The sequence below is a fragment of the Mirounga leonina genome, unplaced genomic scaffold, assembly GCF_011800145.1.
Source record: "Mirounga leonina isolate KUSES-001 unplaced genomic scaffold, KU_Mleo_1.0 Mir_91, whole genome shotgun sequence".
NCBI classification, from domain to species: domain Eukaryota; kingdom Metazoa; phylum Chordata; class Mammalia; order Carnivora; family Phocidae; genus Mirounga; species Mirounga leonina.
Genome location: NW_023270839.1, coordinates 34,278,946 through 34,302,069, shown reverse-complemented (window position 1 = coordinate 34,302,069; position 23,124 = coordinate 34,278,946). Strand labels below are relative to the sequence as shown.

Here is a 23,124-nt window from a genome sequence, read left to right as displayed (position 1 = left end):
TTAAAAGGAGGGCGCCTGGGTGGCTCAGTTGGTTAAGCGACTGCCTTCGGCTCAGGTCATGATCCTGGAGTCCCTGGATTGAGTCCCACATCAGGCTCCCTGCTCAGCAAGGAGCCTGCTTCTCCCTCTGACCCTCTCCCCTCTCATGTGCTCTCTCTCTCTCATTCTCTCTCTCTCAAATAAATAAGTAAAATCTTAAAAAAAAATAAAATCTTAAAAGGAAGGAAGGGAGAAAGGAAGGGAGGGAGGGAGGGGGAAAGAAAGACAAAACAAACAAGAAAGAACTGCACAGGTACAGTGATACTGGGCCATGATACCTAGTGGCAAAAAGCCATTCCATTCATCATCCCCAAGGAGCTCCGCTCAGTACAACGCTGCGTGATAATCGGTATTTATAGTGACGACCTTGAGTCTGCAGGCACAAGCTGCTTGCCATGCAGAAGGCAGTGAAGCAAGCAGTTTACTACAGAAAAAATTACCTTCAAGTTAAAAAAACGTTTTGGTTCCTTAAAAAGGCAAGGTTCATGCACTTGTTATTTTTTTAGTTTTTAAAATACATATATTTATTTATACATGCCTTCCTTGTTTGAGCAAAGACTAAAGATGACTTACAAGAATACACAAAATCCAGTAAGATAGTATAATTGACAGGAAAGAGGAAGAAGAAAGAAAACCAGGGTGTGGACACGAAGTGGATCCAAGGAGATTCAGTTATCTGCAAAGCTCACTTCTGTGAAATACCTCACTCCTTGATAGATCATGGAACATCATAACTAGTATTACTCATTACTGAATCATTTTTAAATCTGGAGGAAGGCCAGAGTTTATATTCTCTATCTAACAGTCAAATTGAAACTAGAAAAGAAAAAGAAAATATTGGCTTAAATCAGAGAAAACATAATAACAAAATGCATTTAATGAGCTGTTAATTTTTTTTCCCCCTGCGGGGCTTGAACTCAGAACCCTGAGCTCAAGACCTGAGCCAAAATCAAGAATCGGACACTTAACCAACTGAGCCACTCAGGTGCCCCATAAAACTTTTTTTTTAAGTTTTATTAATTTAAGTAATCTCTACACTCAACATGGAGCTCTAACTCATGACGGTGAGATCAAGAGTAGAAAGCTCTTCCAACTGAGGCAGCCAGGCATCCCACAAAACTTTTTTAATATTAATCAGAAGTAGCATCACATTATGTTACCCAACTGTTGAAATTCTCTTCACTATCCTTTGTACAATCAATATTAACATATTAGGAAAAGAACAAAGATGTTTAAAGTTGAGTTAAACTCTCTATACAAATGTAATTTTTTAATATAAATGTGATTTTTAGTTCCCATAAAAAAAGCAAGAATTTTTCCAGGAGCCCTGGCTTGGAGAGGCTCCCAGGGTTTTAATAAATGGGTTCCTATTCATATTGGGCCCGCATCAGGGAAAAGTCCTTCTGAAATTTGTAGTAGGACATTCCTACTATGGAGTTACTGCTTATAGGGTAAGAGTTGGGGGCTTCAGAGTCAAGCAAATATATAGATTCTATGCAGAAAAACTGAGTGATAGCTTGGGCAAGTTACTTCAAACTCGGTTAGTTTCTTTTTTTCTTCTCTCTCTTTTTTTTTTTTTTTTTTGTTTTATAACTTTATTTGGAATCAGCAGTTCGTTCTCATCCACATTAACTGTCTGTAGATTTTTTTTTTTTTTTTTTTTGTAGATTTTTGAAAGTGGTTACAGGTACACAGGTAACCTGAGTTTGTCTGGTGAATCTTCACTGTCATTGCATTTTCTGGACAACCGCATACCAATATGGGATGAGACATTCCTTATTCTTTTGGCCCTGAGAGCTTTGTTGCATCTGGTATCAATGCACACATCAGAAGTTCCCATTTCCCTCATGGCAAATTTCTGGGTCTCTTTGAATACCCAAGGGGCACACCTCTTGACACTCACTGCATGGATGCACTTGTGAACAGTGATGGTGTATTCTCTGGTCACCTTGTTGGTGGCAGAACGGACCTTCGTCTTGCCACTCTTCTTTATGGGAGTTGCAAAGCTCAGCTTCGTTTCTTAATTGCAAATGAAGTTAATACGGTTGTGTGGAAGATTAGATAAGATATTATATGGTAAGCACTTAGCTCAGAGCTGATACCTACTGAACCTAATAAATACCTGTTATGGTAGAAATAGTGATTGCCCAGGACATCCCACATCGATGTGATATAAGCATCTTTTTCACTAGTGCTTTGGTAAAGATTTCTGGCCTAATTTTCCCATTAACAAATTTTTCTTTAATTATATTGTTGTAAATGCATTCTGATGTTCTCTTACGGTACTGACATGGAAACTAGTTTCATTGACTTATTTTATCTTCTTACTGATTGTTTTCCAAAATGTATAAGCAGTGGCTGTTTTCACGGCTAGATTCATACAGAATTGTGCTTTGTCTCCATTTGGATTTTTTTCTTTGTTCCTTTTCATTCAAGCCCAGATAAAACTGCATTTTTAATCATGCCCACATATGTGTAGAGTCTCATCTGACTAGCTCCATCATGTGTCTATAATGAGTTTTACAATTTTAGAAGTTGTTTTCATTTCATTGCTACTATGAGCTCAAATAACGAAGAATATAGGGTAATATACTGATATTGATGAGTCCTCTCAAAAATAGGTATAAATAAAAAAATCGGGAAAGCTTTATAAAGCGAGAATTTTGGCGGGAGGGGGGGCTGCAATTTGGCCAAAAGTCTAGGGTGACCATAATTGATCATGCAAATTATCAGGCCGTTTTGGGAATGCAAGAGGGGTTCTATTAATAATTTCACTGAGATAAAGGCATAAACCAGGACTCTCCCACGTAAACCACAGCATAAAACTGACAATTTATCTTCCTAAGATGGGGAAGGAGCAGGGCAGGGCTTGAAGGGATTTTTTGTGAAATGATAGGCTCTATCACACGCTTATACTCTATATTCTATGTTCAAAGTGTGAATTATGGGTTCTGCTTTGAGAATCCAAGCTCTGCCCTTACAGTATCAGACTCAGTTCTAATCCCTATACCCCAAGAAAAACACAAAGACAAAGATCCAGGAAGGTATAACTAACGTAATGAAGAGCTGTGGGTCTTAATAATGTTTTGGCAATTAACGTCATCTCTGAGAATTTGATGAAAGCTATTAACTCTCCCTGTAGGAAAGGGCACACACAGAAGCCCCCACGACTTGGCATATAATTCAGACGGCCTCAATCTGTCTGATCCTACCCAGGGACCTAGGTCTGAATCCCTGACCTAGAACATATGGCAGGTGGCAGGAGACAGGAACCACTATTTGTTGGCCATCTTTACAGATATTTCATTTCATACGCACATCAATGTATTTTACAGATAAAGGAACTGAAGCACAGAAAAATTACAAACTCACAGCTAGTTAAGTGAAAAAGCCAGACTTCAAATTCACCTTTATGTGCCACTAAATCTTATAATCTAAGTACTGCTTAGACATGCAATTTTTTTTTTTTTAAGTTGGTTCCACGCCCAGCATGGAGCCCAACGCAGGGCTTGAATTCATGACCCTGAGATCAAGACCCGAGCTGAGATCAAGACTCGGATGGTTAACTGACTATGTTATCCAGGCACTCCACCATACAAATTAATATATATATATATATATTTATATTTCAATCTGGAAAAGAATCATATTACAAAATCATGAAAAATGAACACAAGCATAGATCTTTATCAGAGTTCCACCTATTGGAATTACCTCTTAAAACTAGAAAGAGATTATTAGGGCAGTTAGGGATGCCTGGGTGGCTCAGTCGGTTAAGCATTGGACTCTTGATCTCAGGTCAGGTGTTGATCTCAGGGTTGTGAGTTCAAGCTCTGTGTTGGGCTCCAAGCTGGGTGTGGAGCCTACTTAAAAAAAAAAAAAAAGCATTTAAAAAAACCCCTCAAATGTTAATAAAAACAACATTTAGTGTCAAGATAGTTTTAGATCAATCCAAGATTGATAAATTGTTGTTGGATTATTGAAAGATTTTTCAGTGTCTCATTGTATCCCTGGCTTACCAGGGAAAACCACCAAATCTTTGCCTCTCTCTAAGCCCATGTCAATCCAACTACTAATCAGGGTTGACTGTGGATGGGATGGTGGCTTAGGTAACATGTCATTTCCAACATAAGCAGTGCTTCTTATATAACTGGTAAACTCCAATATTCCTTTTGGTAACCTCTGTTCATTAGTTCCTAAGATACCTGATCACATTCGGGCATGCCCCTGAAACGTGGAATCAGTTTCCCTGGGAATTTGGTGGGTCCTGTCTGTTTGTACCTCCCCAGTGCCTAGTACAGAGTGAGTGCACGACAGATGTCTCCTGTTTCCTGTCCAGTTCATACTACAGATTACTGCCAGATGAATTCTCTAACCTAAACTGTAGCTCCCAGTACAGCAGTTCCTTGCACAAAACCCCTGTCACTTCTCATTATATTTGTACCTTTCCTATAGTTATTTATTGTTTTTTAAAATTATCTTCTGGGGCGCCTGGGCAGCTCAATCGGTTAAGCATCTGCCTTCAGGTCGGGTCATGGTCTCAGGGTCCTGGGATCGAGTCCCGTGTCGGGCTCTCTGCTCAGTGGCGACTCTGCTTCCCCATCTCTCTCGCTTTCGTGCTCTCTCAAATAAATAAATAAAATCTTAAAAAAAAAATTATCTTCTGTCTTGCTCCTTCTAAAATTGTAAGCTTGGTGAGGCAAGAAACCATTGTACTCACAGCTGCTGTGCTGACCTATAGTAGGCGTTCAATTATATCTATTGCCTGACTGTGTGGATGATTACGAGAAGAATTTAGTCAACATGATTGTGTCTTTCAATTTTTAAAATGGAGGTACAATTTACATACCTTTCTAAAATGTATAAGTCAGTGGCTTTCAGTATATTCACAAAGTTGTACAGCCATCAACACTATCTAATTCCAGAATATTTTCATCACCCCAATAAGAAAACGCATACTCATTAGTAATTACTCCCATCCTCCTCTCCTCCCAGGCCCCGGCAATCACTAATTTACGTTCCCCTATAGATTTCCCTATTCTTTACTCTTATGTAAATGGAATCATATAATATATGTGGTCTTTGTGCCTGGCTTCTTTCATTTAACATAATGTGTCCAAGGTCTGTCCATGTTGTGGTCCACGTGAGCACTTCTTTCCTTTTTAAAGGCTGAATAGTATTCCATTTTGTTTACCCATTCCAAGCAAGATGATTTTTAACATGCATACCAACTCTAGGATCCTACATCAAGTGAAGGTCTACCACCAAAGTTCATAAAGTAAATCACAACAATAAATCATTATGCTTCATACTTTCTCTAGGCCGGAAGTTTTCAACTCTTACCTACCATAGATCCTGGGAGGACGGTCCTGCTGTAACCCACCAAGGTTACCTTCTGAACTCTCTTTTTTTTTTTAAGTTTTTATTTATTTATTTGACAGAGAGAGACACAGTGAGAGAGGGAACACAAGCAGGGGGAGTGGCAGAGGGAGAAGCAGGCTTCCCGCCGAGCAGGGAGCCCGATGTGGGACTCGATCCCAGGACCCTGGGATCATGACCCGAGCCGAAGGCAGACGCTCAACGACTGAGTCACCCAGGCGCCCCATCCTTCTGAACTCTTAAAACAATAAAACCAGACTCTCTACCTTATTTCAGGATTCTTCCCCCACCTCCAATCTCCTCACTGCCCACCCGATGTCTTAAAACTCCACATTCTGGAATAACTCACCTTTGCAGTTACGGTTGTACTGCTAATTATTCGAAACAGATAGGGTTGACTAAGGTTGGATGGTGCTTCTCCGCCCCGCTCCCCCCCCCCTTATCTTTCCTCTGTCCCTCTGCTCACTGCACTGCAACTTCTCCACCATTCAAAAGTCCAAAAGAGAGACAGAGGGGGAAAAAAAAAAAAAGCCTTCCTTTGTTTTCTAAGGAAGTTCAGGTAAAAGGAGGGGTAGGGGAAATGATATTTTTGACTTTTCTCACAATCCAGACGTTGGAAAGAAAAAGGATTTCCTTTGGGCGGCTGCCACGACTCTGATCTTTTATGCTGATAAAATATTTCCTTCTTAAAAAAAAAAGTTATGGGAAAACCAAACCACTTCAGCTTGGAAGCCACACCTACTGTAATTTTCGCGTTAAAAAAAAAAAGAGAGAGAGAGAGAGAGAGGCTTACCTCTCTTTCACGGAGGGTTCTGCTCCTAACTGTTGAGGTCTCGCACCCGGGAGCGAGCCGGGTCAGCAACGCTCTTTGGACGCTAGCGTGGAGGACTACAGGATCCAGAGGTCTTTGGAAACTCCAGCAGCCCCAAGCTTGTTGGCTACCACGGTTTCCCTGAGGAGTGACGCCGTGAAAACAAACCCTGATTGGTCAGGCCTGAGCTGAATTCTCCATTTATGGACAGATTGCCCAGCCCGAGCCGAGGCTCTGCCGGAGGAGTACAGAGTAAGTGGCCGAAGAAAGAAGGAGCGAGCTGGGGCAGCTAGGCAGACGCGCCGAGAGCATCGGACTCACCTAGGCGGGCGGCGAGCGCCTGGTCCGAGGGGACCCCTGCCTCCGGCAGCATGTGCCCCGCCTGCTAAGTCGCCTCCTTCTCGCCCTCACCTAGCGTCGCCGATCCCGCCTGGATGGAGTCCCTCCAGGGTTCCCATTGGCTCCTGTGAGTGCTTGGGTGTCGAGAGCCTGCTTTTGGCGAAGGGGACCAACTTCTGAAGTTCGCCCAGGAGCCTGCGTTCCAGCCCCAGCTCCCCGGCAGCCGGACCCGGCGGAGGCGCGACCGCGGCGCGAGTCACCATGGTGAGCTGGCCGCGCGGCGTCCCGGGACGCCTGAGCCTGGGATGGGGCAGGAAGCGCCGGCGCGGGGCACCCACCTTGGGCGCGCAGCCGAGGCCAGGCGTGGAGAAGGTGGACGCGGGAGTCGGCACGTCGCGAGCTCTGCTTGCCCGCCGCTTTCCGTAAACCCTGGCTGGGGGAGAGGGAGTGAGGGGCCAAGGAAAACTTTCTTGCAAGTCGCTCTGGGCGCCGCGAAACTTTTTGTGGCCGGGTTGCTATGGCTGCCAGCTGTCGGGAGCCAGCGTGTGGGCAGCTCTGCGCTCGGGGGCGCGGCCCTCGGAGGGGACCCCTCTCTTCCTGCCGGGACGGTGGGGCAGCGCCGGTGCCCTGCGGGCCGGCCCGCCGCGGCGGAGATCGCGGCTCCGCGGCTCGCCGCGCCCCCTCCCGTGCGCGCCCCGCGCTTCCCTCCCCGCGGGCGGGCGCGGGCGCCGGCTGCCCGCCCGCCCCCCCGCCCCCCTGCGCCGCCCGCAGCTGTCCCGCCCGGCAGCCGCACGCGGGCGCGGGCGGAGCGGGCCGCACAAAGGCCGGCGGGGGCGCCAGGTAGGGCGAGCACCTGGCGCTGGGCGGGCGGCTGAGAGCGAACGTGGCCGGGCGCCGCCGGCAGCCTCGCCGGCCGGGACTTCGCCGGGCGCGGGCCCGTTGGGTCTTTGCACCGAGAGGCCGAGTAAACACCGCCACCCCGCGCCCCCACCGCTTCCCCGAGGGCGAGGTGACCGGCGCTCTTCGGGGTACCGCGAACGGGTCGCACGGGAGGAAGTCGAGTGTTTTGTTCTTTTTCCTTGGGCACTTCGGGAGTATATGGAAGCGGCTGACTTTTTCTCTGACTCGGCTCTGACTTTTCCTCTACCCGCCCCCCGTGAACCTGAACCGCATCCCCCGGGTCTTGGTGTGGTGTGCGTTTCTTCCCGAAGCACAAAGGCAAGGACTCGATTTTGAAGAGATTGATAGTCCATCCGAGAAAGAAAGAAAAAAAAAAAGTTCTACTACAGGGCTTCATATTTTCCACACTTGCTTCTTTTCAAAGAACCCTGCTTGGGTGGATGACCTGATCCTCCTCTGGTTTGTTTTGTTCCCTTTTAATGACCGTGAATGTGGAGTTAAGTCAAAACGATAACTAGTACAGCACCAATTTAAAAATCTATCCCGCATGACCAGCCTGAGAAATGTAGCAAAGGCCCATCCGAACGTATGTACAAAACTCGAAAGCAGCTCTAGTCCCAATGCTGTGTTTATTCAAAAGAATGCTTAAAAACAAGAGAGTCTTTAAAAGGGCATCTTTGACAGAAGCTTTTGCTTTTTACATAGTCCAAAATTGTGTCACCTCTGCGCCTCCCTAAGAGGACACTTTATCTGTAAATAAATTTCCTCTTTAAGTTTCAGGTTTTAAGAAATCAGTCTAACCTACCTTATTTTTGGAACCCCTGTAAGAGAACCATTTACTTACACTGAGTGTGTGGTTGGGTGGAGGAGCTACCTAATTGGGCCACTACCTAATTGGCCACTTGAATTTGAGCAATGTGATAGTCCTAGTACTTTGGAATTGCTATAATTATTTTCCGTGGTTCAATATTTCTAAAAAAAAAAAAAAATCAATGTGTTTATGTCAAGAGCTTAAAGAAACTTAGCTCGGAATCTCCACACTCAGTTCTGCCGCATTGCTTTTGAAGAAGATGGTTGATCAAATGGGTGCAGAGGATGCATGTCCTAAGGAAGAGAATTGTTTCCAGAGCTGTGTAGTGTGTCTATGGGAGGACAGGGTGTGACCTACCTGTTGATGGGTTTCCTGCCAGCAGCAAAGGTGGCCCCGATGTGGGCATCCAGGAGAGACTCTCAGGGCATCAGAAAAAAGTTGAAACACCTGCTGTCCTGAAATTGGAGATGTGCCATCGCTCAATCGACTAGGTGTAGAGTAACCTGCAAAAATGAAATGAATCATTTCTTCACTGGCTTGAGAAATTGTTCATTAGCTCTGTGAGGTCTGAGAACAGAGCATCACCCGTCTTAAATAGTCAGAAACCTCAGTTATAATGTTACTGTTTTTATAAGACGCTTTCAAGCCAGATGAGACTTGATTTTGTGTTTCACATCTGTCTGGGTCTGCCCAGCTGCATCCTTCAGCTGCTTAGAGCAGGAAGAGAAGGGGCATTGCCTTCAGTGGGTGTGGCTGAGGGTTAGCGTGGAGAATATAATTCCTCGGGCCCTTGACTGGGCTGTAGGGAGAGCACCTGTTTTATTGTTTGCGTGCTTATGTGTGTGATCTTTTAGGAAGTCTGGTAGCACATGAGGAAGCCTCTCCAGCCGTCCCCACGGCCGCCAAGACTCATTCATTTGTGACTCATAAGGAATATTGTCATTTTCTGATTCATGAGCACAGTATCCAGTTTACAGTTCACCTTCTAGCTTTTTCCTGAAAGTTCACTCTGAAACACTTTTCTCCATCTTTGGGGAAGTAACACCACCACCAGGCGATATTTAATTTGTACCTTTTTCCGTAGGAGACTTGAAGAACTGAAAAAGAAAAAATCTCTGCATGTCTTTATAATTTAGGGTACCTTGGTTAGGAGGGTACAACAGTCTCCTTTGTCTTTAATTAAGGATCATACCCTACTAAGATTTCCTTTGTCACATCTGGCCTTATCATTTACAAAGGACGTTCTGCTTTGTGGCTGTGACAGTTTGGGCGGTCTAATGGGCTGGAGCCCATGTCTGTGGCTCTGCTATCTACTTTGAATACAGAAATTATTATTCATAGGGCTCCTCTGAACTTAAATATACTAAAATATTTAAGTAAATCTGAATTGGCCATCCCCTCAGACTGTGGTCAGGATACCTCCCTTTTTCCTCACTTACACATATTACTTAGGAGTAAATTGCAGATGTTATTCATAAAAAATACACAGGAATAGACTTAGGAACTTAGGCATCAGTCAGATAGCTGACTACAAGGTAGGTAGGTTCCTTTGGGTGAAGGCAGGGCATGTATTTAGAAAGCCTGGAATCCATTTAAAATATGTTTTCTGGAATGGTAACCTAGTCCATTCCCCCTGATCAGTTTATCAGATTTGCTAATAGTTTCCTGGCCAAAACGACATAATACAAAACCCAAACAAAACAAAAAAATGGGTTGAAGTACAGAAAAGTTTTTTGGTTTTTTTTTAAGATTTTATTTTATTTATTTTATTTTATTATTTTTTAAAGATTTTATGTATTTATGTGACAGAGAGAGACACAGCGTGAGAAGGAACACAAGCAGGGGGAGTGGGAGAGGGAGAAGCAGGCTTCCGGCCTAGCAGGGAGTCCGATGCGGGGCTCGATCCCAGGACCCTGGGATTATGACCTGAGCCAAAGGCAGACTCTTAACGACTGACCCACCCAGCACCCCTAAGATTTTATTTTTAAGTGATCTCTATACCCAGCATAGGGCTCAAATTTATACGCCTGAGATCAAGAGTCGCTGTCTTGATCAGAGCCAGCCAGAGACCACCAGGAAAGTTTTGATGGACGCCGTGGGTTAGAGAAAGATCTGGAGTTCACGACACCATCTAGGGACCAGTGTGAGTTGTCCAGCCTCATGGGAAAAGTTTGGTGGGTGCAGGGCACAAAGGGAAAGCCAGTGGAGAGGGACAAGGAGTGGAGGAAGGAGACGGTTGCCAAAGGTGAAGGCCGCCTCCCCCACACTCTTGCTGGGTATTTCAGCTTTATCAGTGGTTGCAAACTCAAATATCTACAGGATACAATTTTTGATGGGATGAGGCTCGCCCCTAGAGAGTAAATATGCCCCTCTAAAAAGGCACCCTTACTTGACCTTAGGCCATGGTTAGTTGTATCCACTGTATTACCATGGTCACACCGACCATATTATATATTTCTTTTTTTTTCTTAAGATTTTATTTATTGTGCTCGCTTCGGCAGCACATATACTAAGATTTTATTTATTTATTTGACAGACAGACCTAGCGAGGGAGCCCGATGCGGGGCTCGATCCCAGGACCCTGGGATCATGACCTGAGCCAAAGGCAGACGCTTAACGACTGAGCCACCCAGGTGCCCCCATATTACATATTTCAAGAGAAGCTAGAAATCCAAATTGTTAACGCCAGACCTGCTGATTTTTAAAGTGTTCTGGTCATTGCTGAGACACCGAACACCTGCAGGTCAGCTGTTTGCGGCCCCTCTATTGTAAATCTCAGAGTGGTATCCCTGAGAACCACTTCCATTCACTCACCAGCAGGAATGTCTAAGCTTTAGCTATATACCAGTAATGGTGTTTTATTGATACATCCACACCTTCCCACTGGGTTTCCCTTAAGAGAGGGAGTTGCGTGGTATTTTCAGCACATGGAACCTCCAAGCTATCAACAGGGAAAATCTGCATCCAGATTCAGAGCTATCTAAAACACCAGTGTAGGTATGTAAGTTGTGTGAGTGGTGAGGCTGTAAATTGAATTTCTGTTTCTTAACCCATCACCCCCCTCTTTGGGTGAAAATGCCCCCCTCTACTGCATGCTGGACCTCTGTTATTACCCCTTTCCCAGTTGAATCTCATGAATTTGAGGTCTGTCTCAGGGGTTCTTATTGGGGCTAGATAATGAGCATTTTGGTAAATATGACTTGGAATCTGACTTTTTGCTCCTGTACTCAGTGTTAATGTCATGAGCTCATGTGAGACTAAATAAAAGAGAGAACATGCAGTACTTTGCATCTCCTAATGAGAAGGGATTGGGCCTCATTACCTGGTAAGAACTTGTGAAAGCTTTCTTCATCAGTTTCAAAAAGCAGAAATTTTGAACCCTATATACAAATGCAAAGTTTTATGAGCTTCATTATGGACTATGTAGAAATTATGTACAGTCATGATGTTCAAGTATGAGTCATCTATTATTTTTTTTTACAAAGATGCAGCAATTATGTTTTCATCAGTATGTGATTAAAGTGGTGAGTTTTAAATTTTTTTTTTTTTTTTTTTTTTTTACCTTGCTGGGACTTAATATTTACTTAATATTTACAGAGCAATAAGGGGTTAAAGGTTAAATGCCAAAGGTATTAAAAATAAACACCTTGGCCTTGCCAGCACATTCTGTAATAATGGTAAACAAATTGTGTTTTGAATTTCAGCCTCACAATTTATTTTGGCAGAGACCAAAGGTTTTGGGGGCATCCTAGCAAAGTATTTTTTTTTTTTAACCTGTCTTTATGATAGCCACACTTGAGAAGCAGAACTAATCAAGAGTGCTCCCTAAAATAGAAGTATTGGTTTTGACAAGCCTTGGAACCTGCAACTGTACCTCCCAGTGAAGTCAGCCCCCCCCTTCGGAGTTGTCACCAGGGAACAATGTCATTAATGTACATACAGAGCACTTCTGAATGTCCGTTTAAGAAAATCTATTTTTCTTACTCCCTTTATGACCTAAAATGTTAGTGTTCAGCCTGATCACCTGTATTACTCACCAGATTTCATACCAAGGCCCTCTCAGCTGTTTCTGGAAGTTACATTCTGCCTCAAAGGAGAAAAAAATGGGCCTGACTGAAGACGTGAAATATCATATAGAACAGGCTTTGGAGGACAAAGAGGAGGTGGCTCTTTGCAGGAATAAATAGAAGAACTGCCCTGAAGGGGGCCACATGTCTCTCCCATGTTTTGAGTTCTGATATGTTTGGTAAAAGTTAATTCATGGGACTTTATAATGATACACTACATGTAAAAAGTAGGACTGACTACATTGTAACCCAGGAGAGTGTTTAAGAATTCTGTCCTAGGAGCATCTGGTTGGCTCAGTAGGTGGACCATGAGACCCTTGATCTTGGGTTTGTGAGTTTGAGCCCCACGTTGGGTGTGGAAATTACCTTAAAAAATAAAATCTTGAAAAAAGAATTCTATCCTAAATCCTTTTGCTGGATTTCAGAGAGGTTTAGGTTAAATGACTTCTGAAACCTTAGAGAGAGGATTTGGCTGAGCCAGTGCCAAGATCCAGGTTTTCTGATCCCAATCTAAGAAGGCTTTTCCCTCCAAACCGTAGCGGTGGATTAGGGTCTATTTCCTTAGAGTCTAGACATGACCATTTATTTCTTTCCTTCAAAAAAGCCTGCTTGGAGATGGAAGGTCATTTATTTTTGATTCATTACTGTATCAACTTTAAAAGATTCTATGAAATAAATTTAGAAGAATTCACCCATGATACCGCTACCCTAACAGTAATTATTTTCATGTCTTTGGGTTTCCTTTCAGCCTATCCAAATGCACATCATTTTTCTGTAGTTGTAATTGTGGGGCAAATGTACAATTTGGGCTCGGTATTTTCCCACCTATTTTATAAATTCTTTTCCTTGGTAAGCATGTTTATCATATTTAGGTGGTAGTATGATAATTTCCATGTAGCCTGATTATCCAACCTGTCATAACTGTGTAGAGACTTTTGCCACCAGAGCTATGTCCTGGGGAGACCCTCTCTGAACCCCCTGGGACCACTCGGGTCAGTAATGAACTGCTCAGCCTCCTGTTGCTCCTGAGACATGTAGCCCCCTCTCTGGTGCAGAGTTGGAAGCAGGACACGCAGGCTTGGGCAACACTCCACATCCACACTCCCAAGTCCTGGTTCACAGGTGGGTGCTATTGGTGTTCTCCATAGATTATGGTGTTGGCACTCAAATGTGTGACACCCAGTGGGTGCTCAGGCCTCTGGCCAACTTAACAAGTATGAGTGGTCTTATCAGAGAACGCAAGTAGTTGGAGAGCTTTGAACCCAAAGTGGAAAAGACAACAGTAGTTGCAAAAGAGGTTATACCATACATGCTTAATATGTAGGAATCCTTAACCAAATATGGTGGCAGCCACTGGGAAATCACAGATGAATTAAGCACCGCCTTGTTTGTGAGGAGCTCACAGTCTAATGGAGGAATGATAACAAAGAGCTTTCATTTTGTGATGAGTTCATTTCGCCCTTGCATCAATGATGGTTTTTCTTGCCATTTTATAGCTAAGAAACCGAAATGTAGCAAGGGAAAGAGAACTGTTCAGGGACCTACAACTTGTATGTAATGAACCAGGTCTGTTAATTTTATGCTCTTTCTTTTTTTTTTTTTTAAAGATTTTTTATTTATTTATTTGAGAGAGAGAGAATGAGAGAGAACACATGAGAGGGGGGAGGGTCAGAGGGAGAAGCAGACTCCCTGCCGAGCAGGGAGCCCGATGTGAGACTCGATCCAGTGACTCCAGGATCATGACCTGAGCCGAAGGCAATCGCTTAACCCAGCTGAGCCACCCAGGCGCCCAATTTTATGCTCTTTCACAAGCAATTGCGTAAATTATTTCTAATTTGAAATTTCTGAATCCAGGTATCTGTATCACGCTTAATCATTTCACATACTTATGAGGGAAGGCAAGGTTGATTAAAAAATAATCTATCTTAGTTAATTTTACTCAGTAGTACCAAAGTGGGATAATTTAGACCCAAGAACATTGCCTATTATGAGCAGTAAGGGTCTGGGCTTTAATTTCCTTGTCTTGGGACTTTGCATATCACAAAGTTTGGGTACTGGATGATATCACACAGGGAATAAGTGGAAAAGTAAAAGTCCTGCTAGAAAGCTCTCTGACCTCAATTAGATTAAAAGGTAGAAAATAAAGAAAAGATAACCACAAAAAAATCTAGCGTGTTAGTCCTTGTACATGACAGAAAACAAATAAAAATTAGGATACCATATCATTAGTCTCTTAGTGATTTAATTGGTATGACCAGCATTTGATGTTGACAGCAACTTAGCATAACATTTCTTGGCAATAGAATGATTTGGATACTATCATTGTCTAATTGTAGGACTTTTCAGCACCAACAAAAGTGTCCCAAGTAGATGCAGACTTTTGTTAGAAATGTAGAAGCATCTATTGAGCTATTTTAGAGTCTAAATAAAGATGACTTCCTCCGAGACTTGCGAACGCTCAAATGCAGAAATATGTCTACAAAACAATAGCAATTCAACTTTCCCCCATCAGATTGTCAGAGATTGCTAATATTTGGGGGTGTCCTGAGGTCCTCTGAAAATACGTTGTAAGCTATTGACCTGTCCCAACAGTGTTTGTAATAGTAAAACCAAAAACAAACAAGAATAATCTAAATGTCCATTAGTAGGGAGGCCTAACTACATGCAACTTATTGATAATAGGTATCAATATGGATAGATCTCACAAAAATAGTGTTTGGTGAAGAGGCAAGTTGTAGAAAAATACATATAATAAAAATCATTTAAGAAAAATTAAAACCCACAAAATTATATACATTGGGGATATATATTCATACATATATATATATATTTATGTATATATTCTTTTACAATACAAATCAATGGACTGGAAAGATCAAATTCAAGCTGCTAAAGAGGGAAGGAGAGGGCCTTCCTGGCCTGGCTCAGTTGGTAGAGTCTGACTCTTGATCCTAGGGCTGTGAGTTCAAGCCTCAGCTTTGGTGTAGAGATTAATTAAAAAAAAAAGGATGGAGAAAAGGGAGAAGAATGGGGTCAATTGACTAACTTTAACACTATTGGTAATGTTTCATTTGCTTTATATATTAGCGAATACAATAAAATAGTATCGTTAATTCTGACCATTGTGTGTATAGATACTTACGTTATTATCCATATTTTTAACATCTTTTTCCAATTAAGACACATAAACCTACAATTCTTCATATAATTTTAGGAGGTTTATAAACCTCTGAAGCCCATACGATTTCATTCCAAGAGTTGTAGCAAACATTGTGTTGAGATGAATATTAGGGAGTATGGTCAATTGTGGATCTATGTCAGATTACTTTAATGACAGTTGACATACAATCAAATCATTATTAAGTTCCACTGAGTGTTATGTAAAGGGTCATTAGGGGTTGCATCCCAGGATGTTCAGTACATTAGTCACCTTTTCTTGCCCTGTTGTGTCAGCTGGCTTTTGGTACAATAAACCACCCCAAATTCGGTAGTTTACGTAATAAACATTTATTCTAGTTCTCATGATTTGTGCATGGGCTGGACAGTTGTGGGCTGGATTGGCTCCTCAGATCCCTGTGGTCAGCTGATAGCCTGGCTAGGGATGGATGATCTAGGATGCCCTCACTCCCATATCCGATCGCTGGCACAGTTTCAGTTGGGGCAGTGGAGATGACTTGGCCATGTATCCGTTCTCACAACTGACCAGTCCTGGCTTGTTTACATAGCAGTGGACACCGGGTTCCCAAGGACAGTGAAAGAGAAAGCAAGCCCCAGCACACACTTTTTTTTTAAACCTCAGCTTGCATGTGCTTGCTGTTGTCCCATTGGCCAAAGCAAGCCCCGTGGCCAAGCCCAGAGTCAATGTGGGAGAGGACCACCTGAGGGCTCAGTGACAGTTCCCACCCTCAACCTTTTCTTTCAGCTTGCCTTAACTGGGTGGATACGCAGAGGCCGGAATAGACTCAGTGGCAGCTTCTGTTTTTCCCTGGCTGACCCTCTCTGAACCTCAGTGTAAGGCCAAAGCCCCCATGGCTCCTGATAGATCCATTGCTATTTTCCCAAAGCACGAGGAATTGGAACTGCGGTTCTTTTGCGTTATGGAGACTCGGTATGATCTTCAATTGCTATTTTTGTTGGAGAAAACAAGTAAAAGCAGAAGCTAACAACCAGAAGAAAAATAGTTTTCTATCTGTTAAAGGGAGCTTTGTGAAAATAACAAGTATTTTACAAGGAAGTCCGAACTGAGAGTGCAGTGAATCATGCCAAACCAGACGGGGCTGGACGGCTTGTTGGACAGAAGGGTAGAATACTGTTTGGAACAGGTGGGGACAGTAACTGCTTGCTGCCTAATTCTGCCTTCTCAGCCAGCATATGAGCTTTGCCGTGGACAAAGACTTGCTTCACACACACAAAAATACTTTTTTGTCTTGGTTGAAAGTCATGTCTTTTGGACTGTAAGATGGTGCCCCAAATAACCCCATGTCAAGTCCATATTCTGTGAGCCACAGACTGTGCTGTCTGTGGGCTCCCCAACAAGATGTGAATCGAGGATTAACTTAGCTTTGGACACGGTTCTCAAAAATCCATTAACCCATGGATCTTTCACTTTGACGTTCTCTCTTTCTCCCTCTCGTTTTAAATGGAAAAAATTAAACTACACAAATGGGGAGAAAACTCATCCCCCAACGTCAACAAACTTCACAACTCATGGCTGATCTTGTTTTCTTCATTTTGTTAATGGGGTGTATCACATTGATTGACTTTTGGATGTTGAGCCATCCCTGAATCTGTGGAATAAATCCCACTTGATCTTGGTGTGTGATCATTTTACTGTATTGTTGAATTTGGTTTGCTAGGATTTTGTTGAGGATTTTTGCATCTATGTTCATCAGGGATATTGGCCTGTAATTTTCTTGTGGTGTTCTTGTCTGGTTTTGGTATCAGGGTAGTTCTGGTATTGTAAAATGAGTTTGGAAGTGTTCCTTCCTCCTTCATTTTTGAGTTTGAGAGGGGCATTAATGCTTCTTTAAATATTTGGTAGAATTTATCAGTGAAGCTATCTGGTCCTGGACTTTTCTTTGTTTGGCTGTTTTTGATTACTGATTCAATCTCCTTACTAATAGTTTAGATTTTTCTATTTCTTCATGATTTGGTGTTGGTTAAGTTGTGTGTTTCTAGGAATATATCCATTTCTTCTAGGTTGTCTAATTTATTGGCATATAATTATTCCAGTCGTGTTTTCTGTATTCTCACCTTCCCTTGGTTTATGTTGGAGCAAATTTTAGATATCATTTTATCCTATCTCTGTATTAGGTTGGCTTTTAAATAAGCAAAACTCAGCTCTTGGCACCAATTACTCTTTGGTAATTCCCTTTGACTTCTAACAGTAGGGGCTTTGTTTTATAGAATAATGTAGATATCTCCAGTCCTTGGGCAGTCTTCCTGATACTTGTCCCCATTTCATCTGCAGGAGTATGGAGAAATGATTTCTCAGCATACTTTGTCTTGGGTTGCAGGACAGGGGTGGCTCCCTACCCTACAGTCCTAGCTCTACTCAGGTACTATATGGTTAGGTAGGATTGGTAGAACCAGTTCGTGGTTATTGGTCTCTTCATTCCTTCTTCCACATGCCCGCATCATGGTGATGACTTTACAAATACTTGTTTCTTTCAACTCTCCGAGGCCTTTAAATGTAGACTGTCAGGATAGGAAATATCCTGGAGATTTCTTGGGGGTTCCATGAAATTGTTTGCTTAAGTTTGTGTCCATGTTCATATGTGCATTTTTTCCTGGGAAGAAGAATCATAAATCCCCAAAGTGGTCCATGGCCTCCTCAGAGGACCCTCTAAGGTCCAAAGAATTTAAATAGCCTGACCAAGGTCACCTGGCAAATTAATACAAGAGGTGGCCTTAGAGTTATAAGTCTCTTTCTCTTGAGCCACAATCCAGGGATCTTGGTCCTATACCTGCTTTTACTTGAAAAGTTTGAAAAGCAAACATAATAAAGCATTAGAGAAAAGGGAGGTGGAAAGTGGTAAGTTAGATTTTTTGGTAAGATTCCCATAGACCCTAAACCAATGTAAGTTACAGTGAGGTAATGGTAGGTATTATTTGTTGGCAACTAACTTGATTTTCCAGAATAAAAATAAAGCATAAAGGGACTTCTGGGTGGCTCAGTTAGTTAAGCGTCTGCCTTGGGCTCAGGTCATGATCCCAGGGTCCTGGGATCCAGTCCTGCATCAGGCTCCTTGCTCAGCGGGGAGCCTGCTTCTCCCTCTGCCTGCCGCTCCCCCTGCTTGTGCGCTCTCTCTGTCTCTGACAAATAAATAAAATCTTTTTAAAAAATTAAAAAATAAAAATAAAGCATAAAAACAGAGTCACAGCATTGGTCTTATATTTTTAATGCTTTTAAATTCTCCAGTGATCACAAAGAGAAGTCTCTACCTCCAATATAGACTTCAAATGTAAATCAAGGGCATAAGGTTTCAACTTTATGTAAATCATTGAAAGCTCCTTATTTTCCTGGTAAGGATTTATTATTAATTATAAAATATTAATTGAGGGTACATAATGAGAAGGAAATTGCTGGGTTCCAGTGACTGGATGGTTGAGCAGATTTCTGTGCTCTGTTTCTATTATCTAGGACTAGGGCTTGGGGTGTAGGAAAAAAAAAAATTGGAGCTCAGATAGCCTCTTCCTTCTAGCTCTTTCTCTCCCCTGACTCAAGCCCCGACCACATCCTCTGTCTATCTGGTGTCCTGTTCTTTCCTCATGAGGTTCTTGCCTTTCTAGATGCAAAAGGGTTGGAGAAGGCAGGAAACATAGTTTGCACTTGCCCAGAAGTGAGACACATAATTAAGGCAGCCACAAGAAGGGCAGCTTTCTCCTCCCACCTTGGTCGCAGCCCTCTTTCCTGTTCTCGGTGGAAGCCTGCTTAGCACCTCTCCAGGGACTGTGGAGCGCCAGCATGTCAAACGTTATCTGGTCTACAGAGACAATAGGCACTGTCATCTTTGTTTGGGGCGATGTCAGTCTTCAGTTTTTGCAGCAGTTGTATGTCAGCGTCAGGTGGCAAAGGTGTATTTTATGTACTCTAAATAATAAGATGTTGCGAATGAAAGAGTCCACCAGTTGCTGAGTCCTATGGATTCGACCTCTGCAGTGTTGCTTCAGTTTACCTTTTTGTTTCACCTGTTAACCTGGATTGCCTGGCCAGGTCCAACTACTTGCTGTGTCCCTTGTATGTTCTCAGTTTGGCTGATGTTTAGCCACAATGAATTCCCCATCCCAATGGTCTAACGCTCCTTTTAGGCCAGTCCCAATTCCACCTTCTTGAGTCTCAGAGTTGGAAGTTATCTTCAAAATCCCATGGCTGTCTATCTCAAAGATTTCATGATTGTTTATGTGCCATTTATCTTCTCTTCCGCTCAGTTACTTTTCAAGTAGAGCCCTTATTCATCTTTGTATCCTACTACCTCATTTTGTGATTTGTCTTACTAGGTGTACAGTGCTTTTTTTTTTTTTTTAAGAAGGTTTGAGATAAGCCTAAGTGCTATATGACTTTCTCAATACTTGCACTTTTTTTTTTTTTAAGATTTTATTTATTTATTTGTGAAAGAGAGGGAAAGAGCACGAGCTCGAGCAGGGGTAAAGGGGGAGGGAGAAGCAGGCTCCCCACTGAGCACAGTGCCCACGTGGGGCTTGATCCTAGGACTTGGAGATCATGACCTGAGCTGAAGTCATAGGCCTAACCAGGTGAGCCACCCAGGCGCCCCCAGTGCTATTTTTAAACGTACTGGGGAAAAATGCTTGCATTTCCTTTTGCTGTGTGTGAGTATAGTCTTTAAAACCGCCACCTTGGTCTTTATTTTGAGTAGAGAGAGGGAAGAACTGCCTATCTACTGTAGTGCTTGTTAAATCCACACCAATAAAGTCCTGCTCTTGGTTACTCAGCTCATGGAGTGAAACAGGGAGGGGTGAGGCAGTGAAAGTCACCCTGTGATTCAAATGTCACCGGAGCCTTTGATTTTAGTGGGAACGGTGAAGTTGTCTGATGCCTGTATCACTCCTCACTTCATTCAGCTTGCCTCTGGAGAGATGGAATGGTGAGGACAGAGGGAGGAGGATAAAGATGCTTAAAAGGGCACCTGAAAGCGGAGCCGTTCATTCACTGAAGGCAGGAGAATCAGTCTGCCCATCGTACCTGTCTTCACTCACCAGCCAACTATAAAACCAGGGCAAACACCCCCCCCCCCCCACCCCCCAGCTGTTTCGGAATCTGGGAAGAAAGATAGTTCTCCCAGAAAATGGAATCTATTGTATCTGTTGCCAGTGACCTTCACAAGTGTGATGTTTCAGGAACCAGGCAGAGACACAGATGGAAGAGGGGATTGAAGGAACTGAAATGGGATTTTGAAGCAGACAATATGCTTTCTTTTTTAGTTGCTTGTGGTTTTGGAGGACAGGTTGAATTCAGATGTTTAAAATTCACAGGTAATCCAAATACTGGTAAATTCAAACTGTCCTCATGAAATCTTTGGGCTGGAACTCATCAACTAACAGAATGGGCAGACTTGGACTTTTTGAGCTTTCTGGAGTATGTTTTCCACACTTGGCTCCAGGTAGATGGGGTGAGGTATTCTAAGCTCTCCAGAGAATTAAAAAAATGGCCTCCAAGGTAAGGCAGGAAGAAAGGGGAGAAGTCTGCATAACTGGTGGGGTCTGGAAAGATATGTAGGATCACCAGTTAGAACATTCTGAGTAAGATTTTTGAGTGGCTTAGAGACCAGGAGTAGCAGAGTTGAGACAGGCAAGGTCAGTTGGGGCCCTCCTACCAATGGGAGGTTTGGAGTGATATTAACTTATTAAATACTTGTTTATTGTCCTGTCCTAGTCCTACTGATGTAGGAAACATGTTAGTGTTCGAATCCGACTGCCAAGAAAGAATTCTTGAGATGTCTTTGGTGCAAAAAGGTGGTTTTATTAAAGCACGGGGACAAGACCCGTGGGCAGAAAGAGCTGCTCTGGGGTCTGTACCTTCAAGTTGGGAGGGGTTAGGAATAGCGTTAAGTCTCTAAGGAATTTTGGAAGCAAGGTTTCCAGGACCTTGAGGGGCTAGTTATTGTTAGGAAAAGGTCTTTTATTACTGTCTAATAAAACCTTTAGTCACGAGGCCCTTCAGATGTATATCAGTGGGCCATATGCTTGGGGGATGATTGCCAACATGTATCTTGGGGGGTAGAGACAAAGGGAGTTTCCAAAGGAATTTTTACATGTTAAAGTAGATTTACAGGATCCAGGGGGTCAGGCTAAGATCGCCTTTTGCCCTTAGCAAAGCATTAACATCGAAGCAGCCGGAGTTCCTGGAAGAATGTCACTGCCTGTTTTAAGGACTTGTGAACGGGCTCTAAGTAGTAAGGAAATTAGTTTTTCTTTTGCCTTTGTTTCCCACATCATGACTAGGCTATAAACTCCTTAAGGGGACACCGTGTCACACTCATTTTTGTGTTTCCATCACCTGGCAAAATGCCTGGCACATGGTAGAATCAGCAGCTTTGCTGAATGGAACCACGCTGTTCCCCACTAGACTGAAAATTCAGGGAGAGCTGAAAGCTGTCCAGGGCAACTTGGCCATGGCCTTGTAGCCTCTAGTGAGTGAGTGATTTGATGAGAGCCGGTGGATTAAAGTAGACAATTAACTAATTGTAAACTGGAAATGTTTTTCAAAGATAAAAATAGCCCCCCTCAGATAAAACCTTTTGAGTTTTAAGCTTCCTTTTGAGTTTTCTTTTAATAGAACAGGATATTAGCAACTTCAGCTCAGCTCCTGGAAGGCAGAGACGGCAGAGGGAAGCTGGTGGGCTAGAGTGGCTTCTGTATCTGACTCTCACTCTCTTTATTACAACCCTCCTTCAACTGGGACCCAAGGAGGTTACGGGTTTGCCCGAGGCCACACAACCAGTCCCAACTTGCCCCTCTAAGGGGTAGTGCTGCTCTTTCCAAGCAGGCATAGAAGCAAAATTCACCCAGGCTCTTTGAGGCGAAGTTTCCAACTCTAAAGGGAACCATTCCAAATCAGGTGTGACCTGTGACCTCACTTTTGGGCTTTTCTTCGCTGTTGCAGGGTGGTGGTTAGGCTGCTTTTGGTGATATAAAAAGATCACTACCAGAGAGGATAAGAAGGTTTTCCTTGTTCAGCTATGTGGACCATCAGAATGTAAAATTATTACCTGACCAAGTTTCTAACTGTTCAGGTTTAAAGAGGAGAATTTACTGCCTTTTTTTTTCTTTCCTTAGTGGACTAACCACTCACCTGCCCGAGTGGGATCTGGTTCTGCCCTCCTCCAAAGGCCAGTTGGTTTCCAAGGAGACATGCTAATGGCTTAATTGTTTTGTTTATTCTGCTCCCCACCAATTCCGGTAGCTTCATTTGCATTGAGAGTAGAACTTTTTTTTTTAGTGTCTTGGCATTTCCTTTGGTTTTGAATGGCTCTTAACGTTTGCTCCTAATGTTTTTTTGAAATGTTGGTTAGCTTTTAGTGATAGGTGTGGCTTTCTTTAATAGTTTTTCTGGGTACGGGATAGAGAAAGTGAAAGGGAGAGATTTAAAAAAGAAATCAAATGCACTATGTCTATACAACTTGCAGTAGATTATTTTGGAGCCTGATATTTATGCAGTTATGTTCACTTGGCTCACATACTTGAGTTTTGGGGGTTAAAAGATTAATGCATGCAAAGGAATGTTGATATTTAGCCTGACAAAAACTGTGCATTTACAG

The 23,124-nt window shown here is 43.0% G+C and overlaps 2 protein-coding genes across 3 annotated transcripts in view; one reads left to right on the top strand and one right to left on the bottom strand.

Moving 5' to 3' along the window:
* FAM81A (family with sequence similarity 81 member A) overlaps positions 1-6,240 on the bottom strand; it is a 129,751-nt gene extending 123,511 nt beyond the window's left edge. Inside the window, exon 1 of the mRNA XM_034994727.1 lies at positions 6,212-6,240. The gene's annotated coding sequence lies outside the window, so the exon portion shown is untranslated. The remainder of the gene's footprint in view (positions 1-6,211) is intronic.
* Positions 6,241-6,259: 19 nt separating this feature from the next.
* The window catches only part of MYO1E (myosin IE), a 193,375-nt gene continuing 176,510 nt past the window's right edge, over positions 6,260-23,124 (top strand). The window contains exons 1-2 of one of the 2 annotated variants that reach the window (XM_034994725.1): positions 6,463-6,481; positions 6,645-6,832. In XM_034994725.1, coding sequence (XP_034850616.1) covers positions 6,830-6,832 — 3 coding nt within the window. In that variant the 5' untranslated portion in view covers positions 6,463-6,481; positions 6,645-6,829. Of the gene's footprint in view, positions 6,833-23,124 lie in introns of both variants that reach the window. The other variant, XM_034994724.1, reaches the window with a different exon arrangement.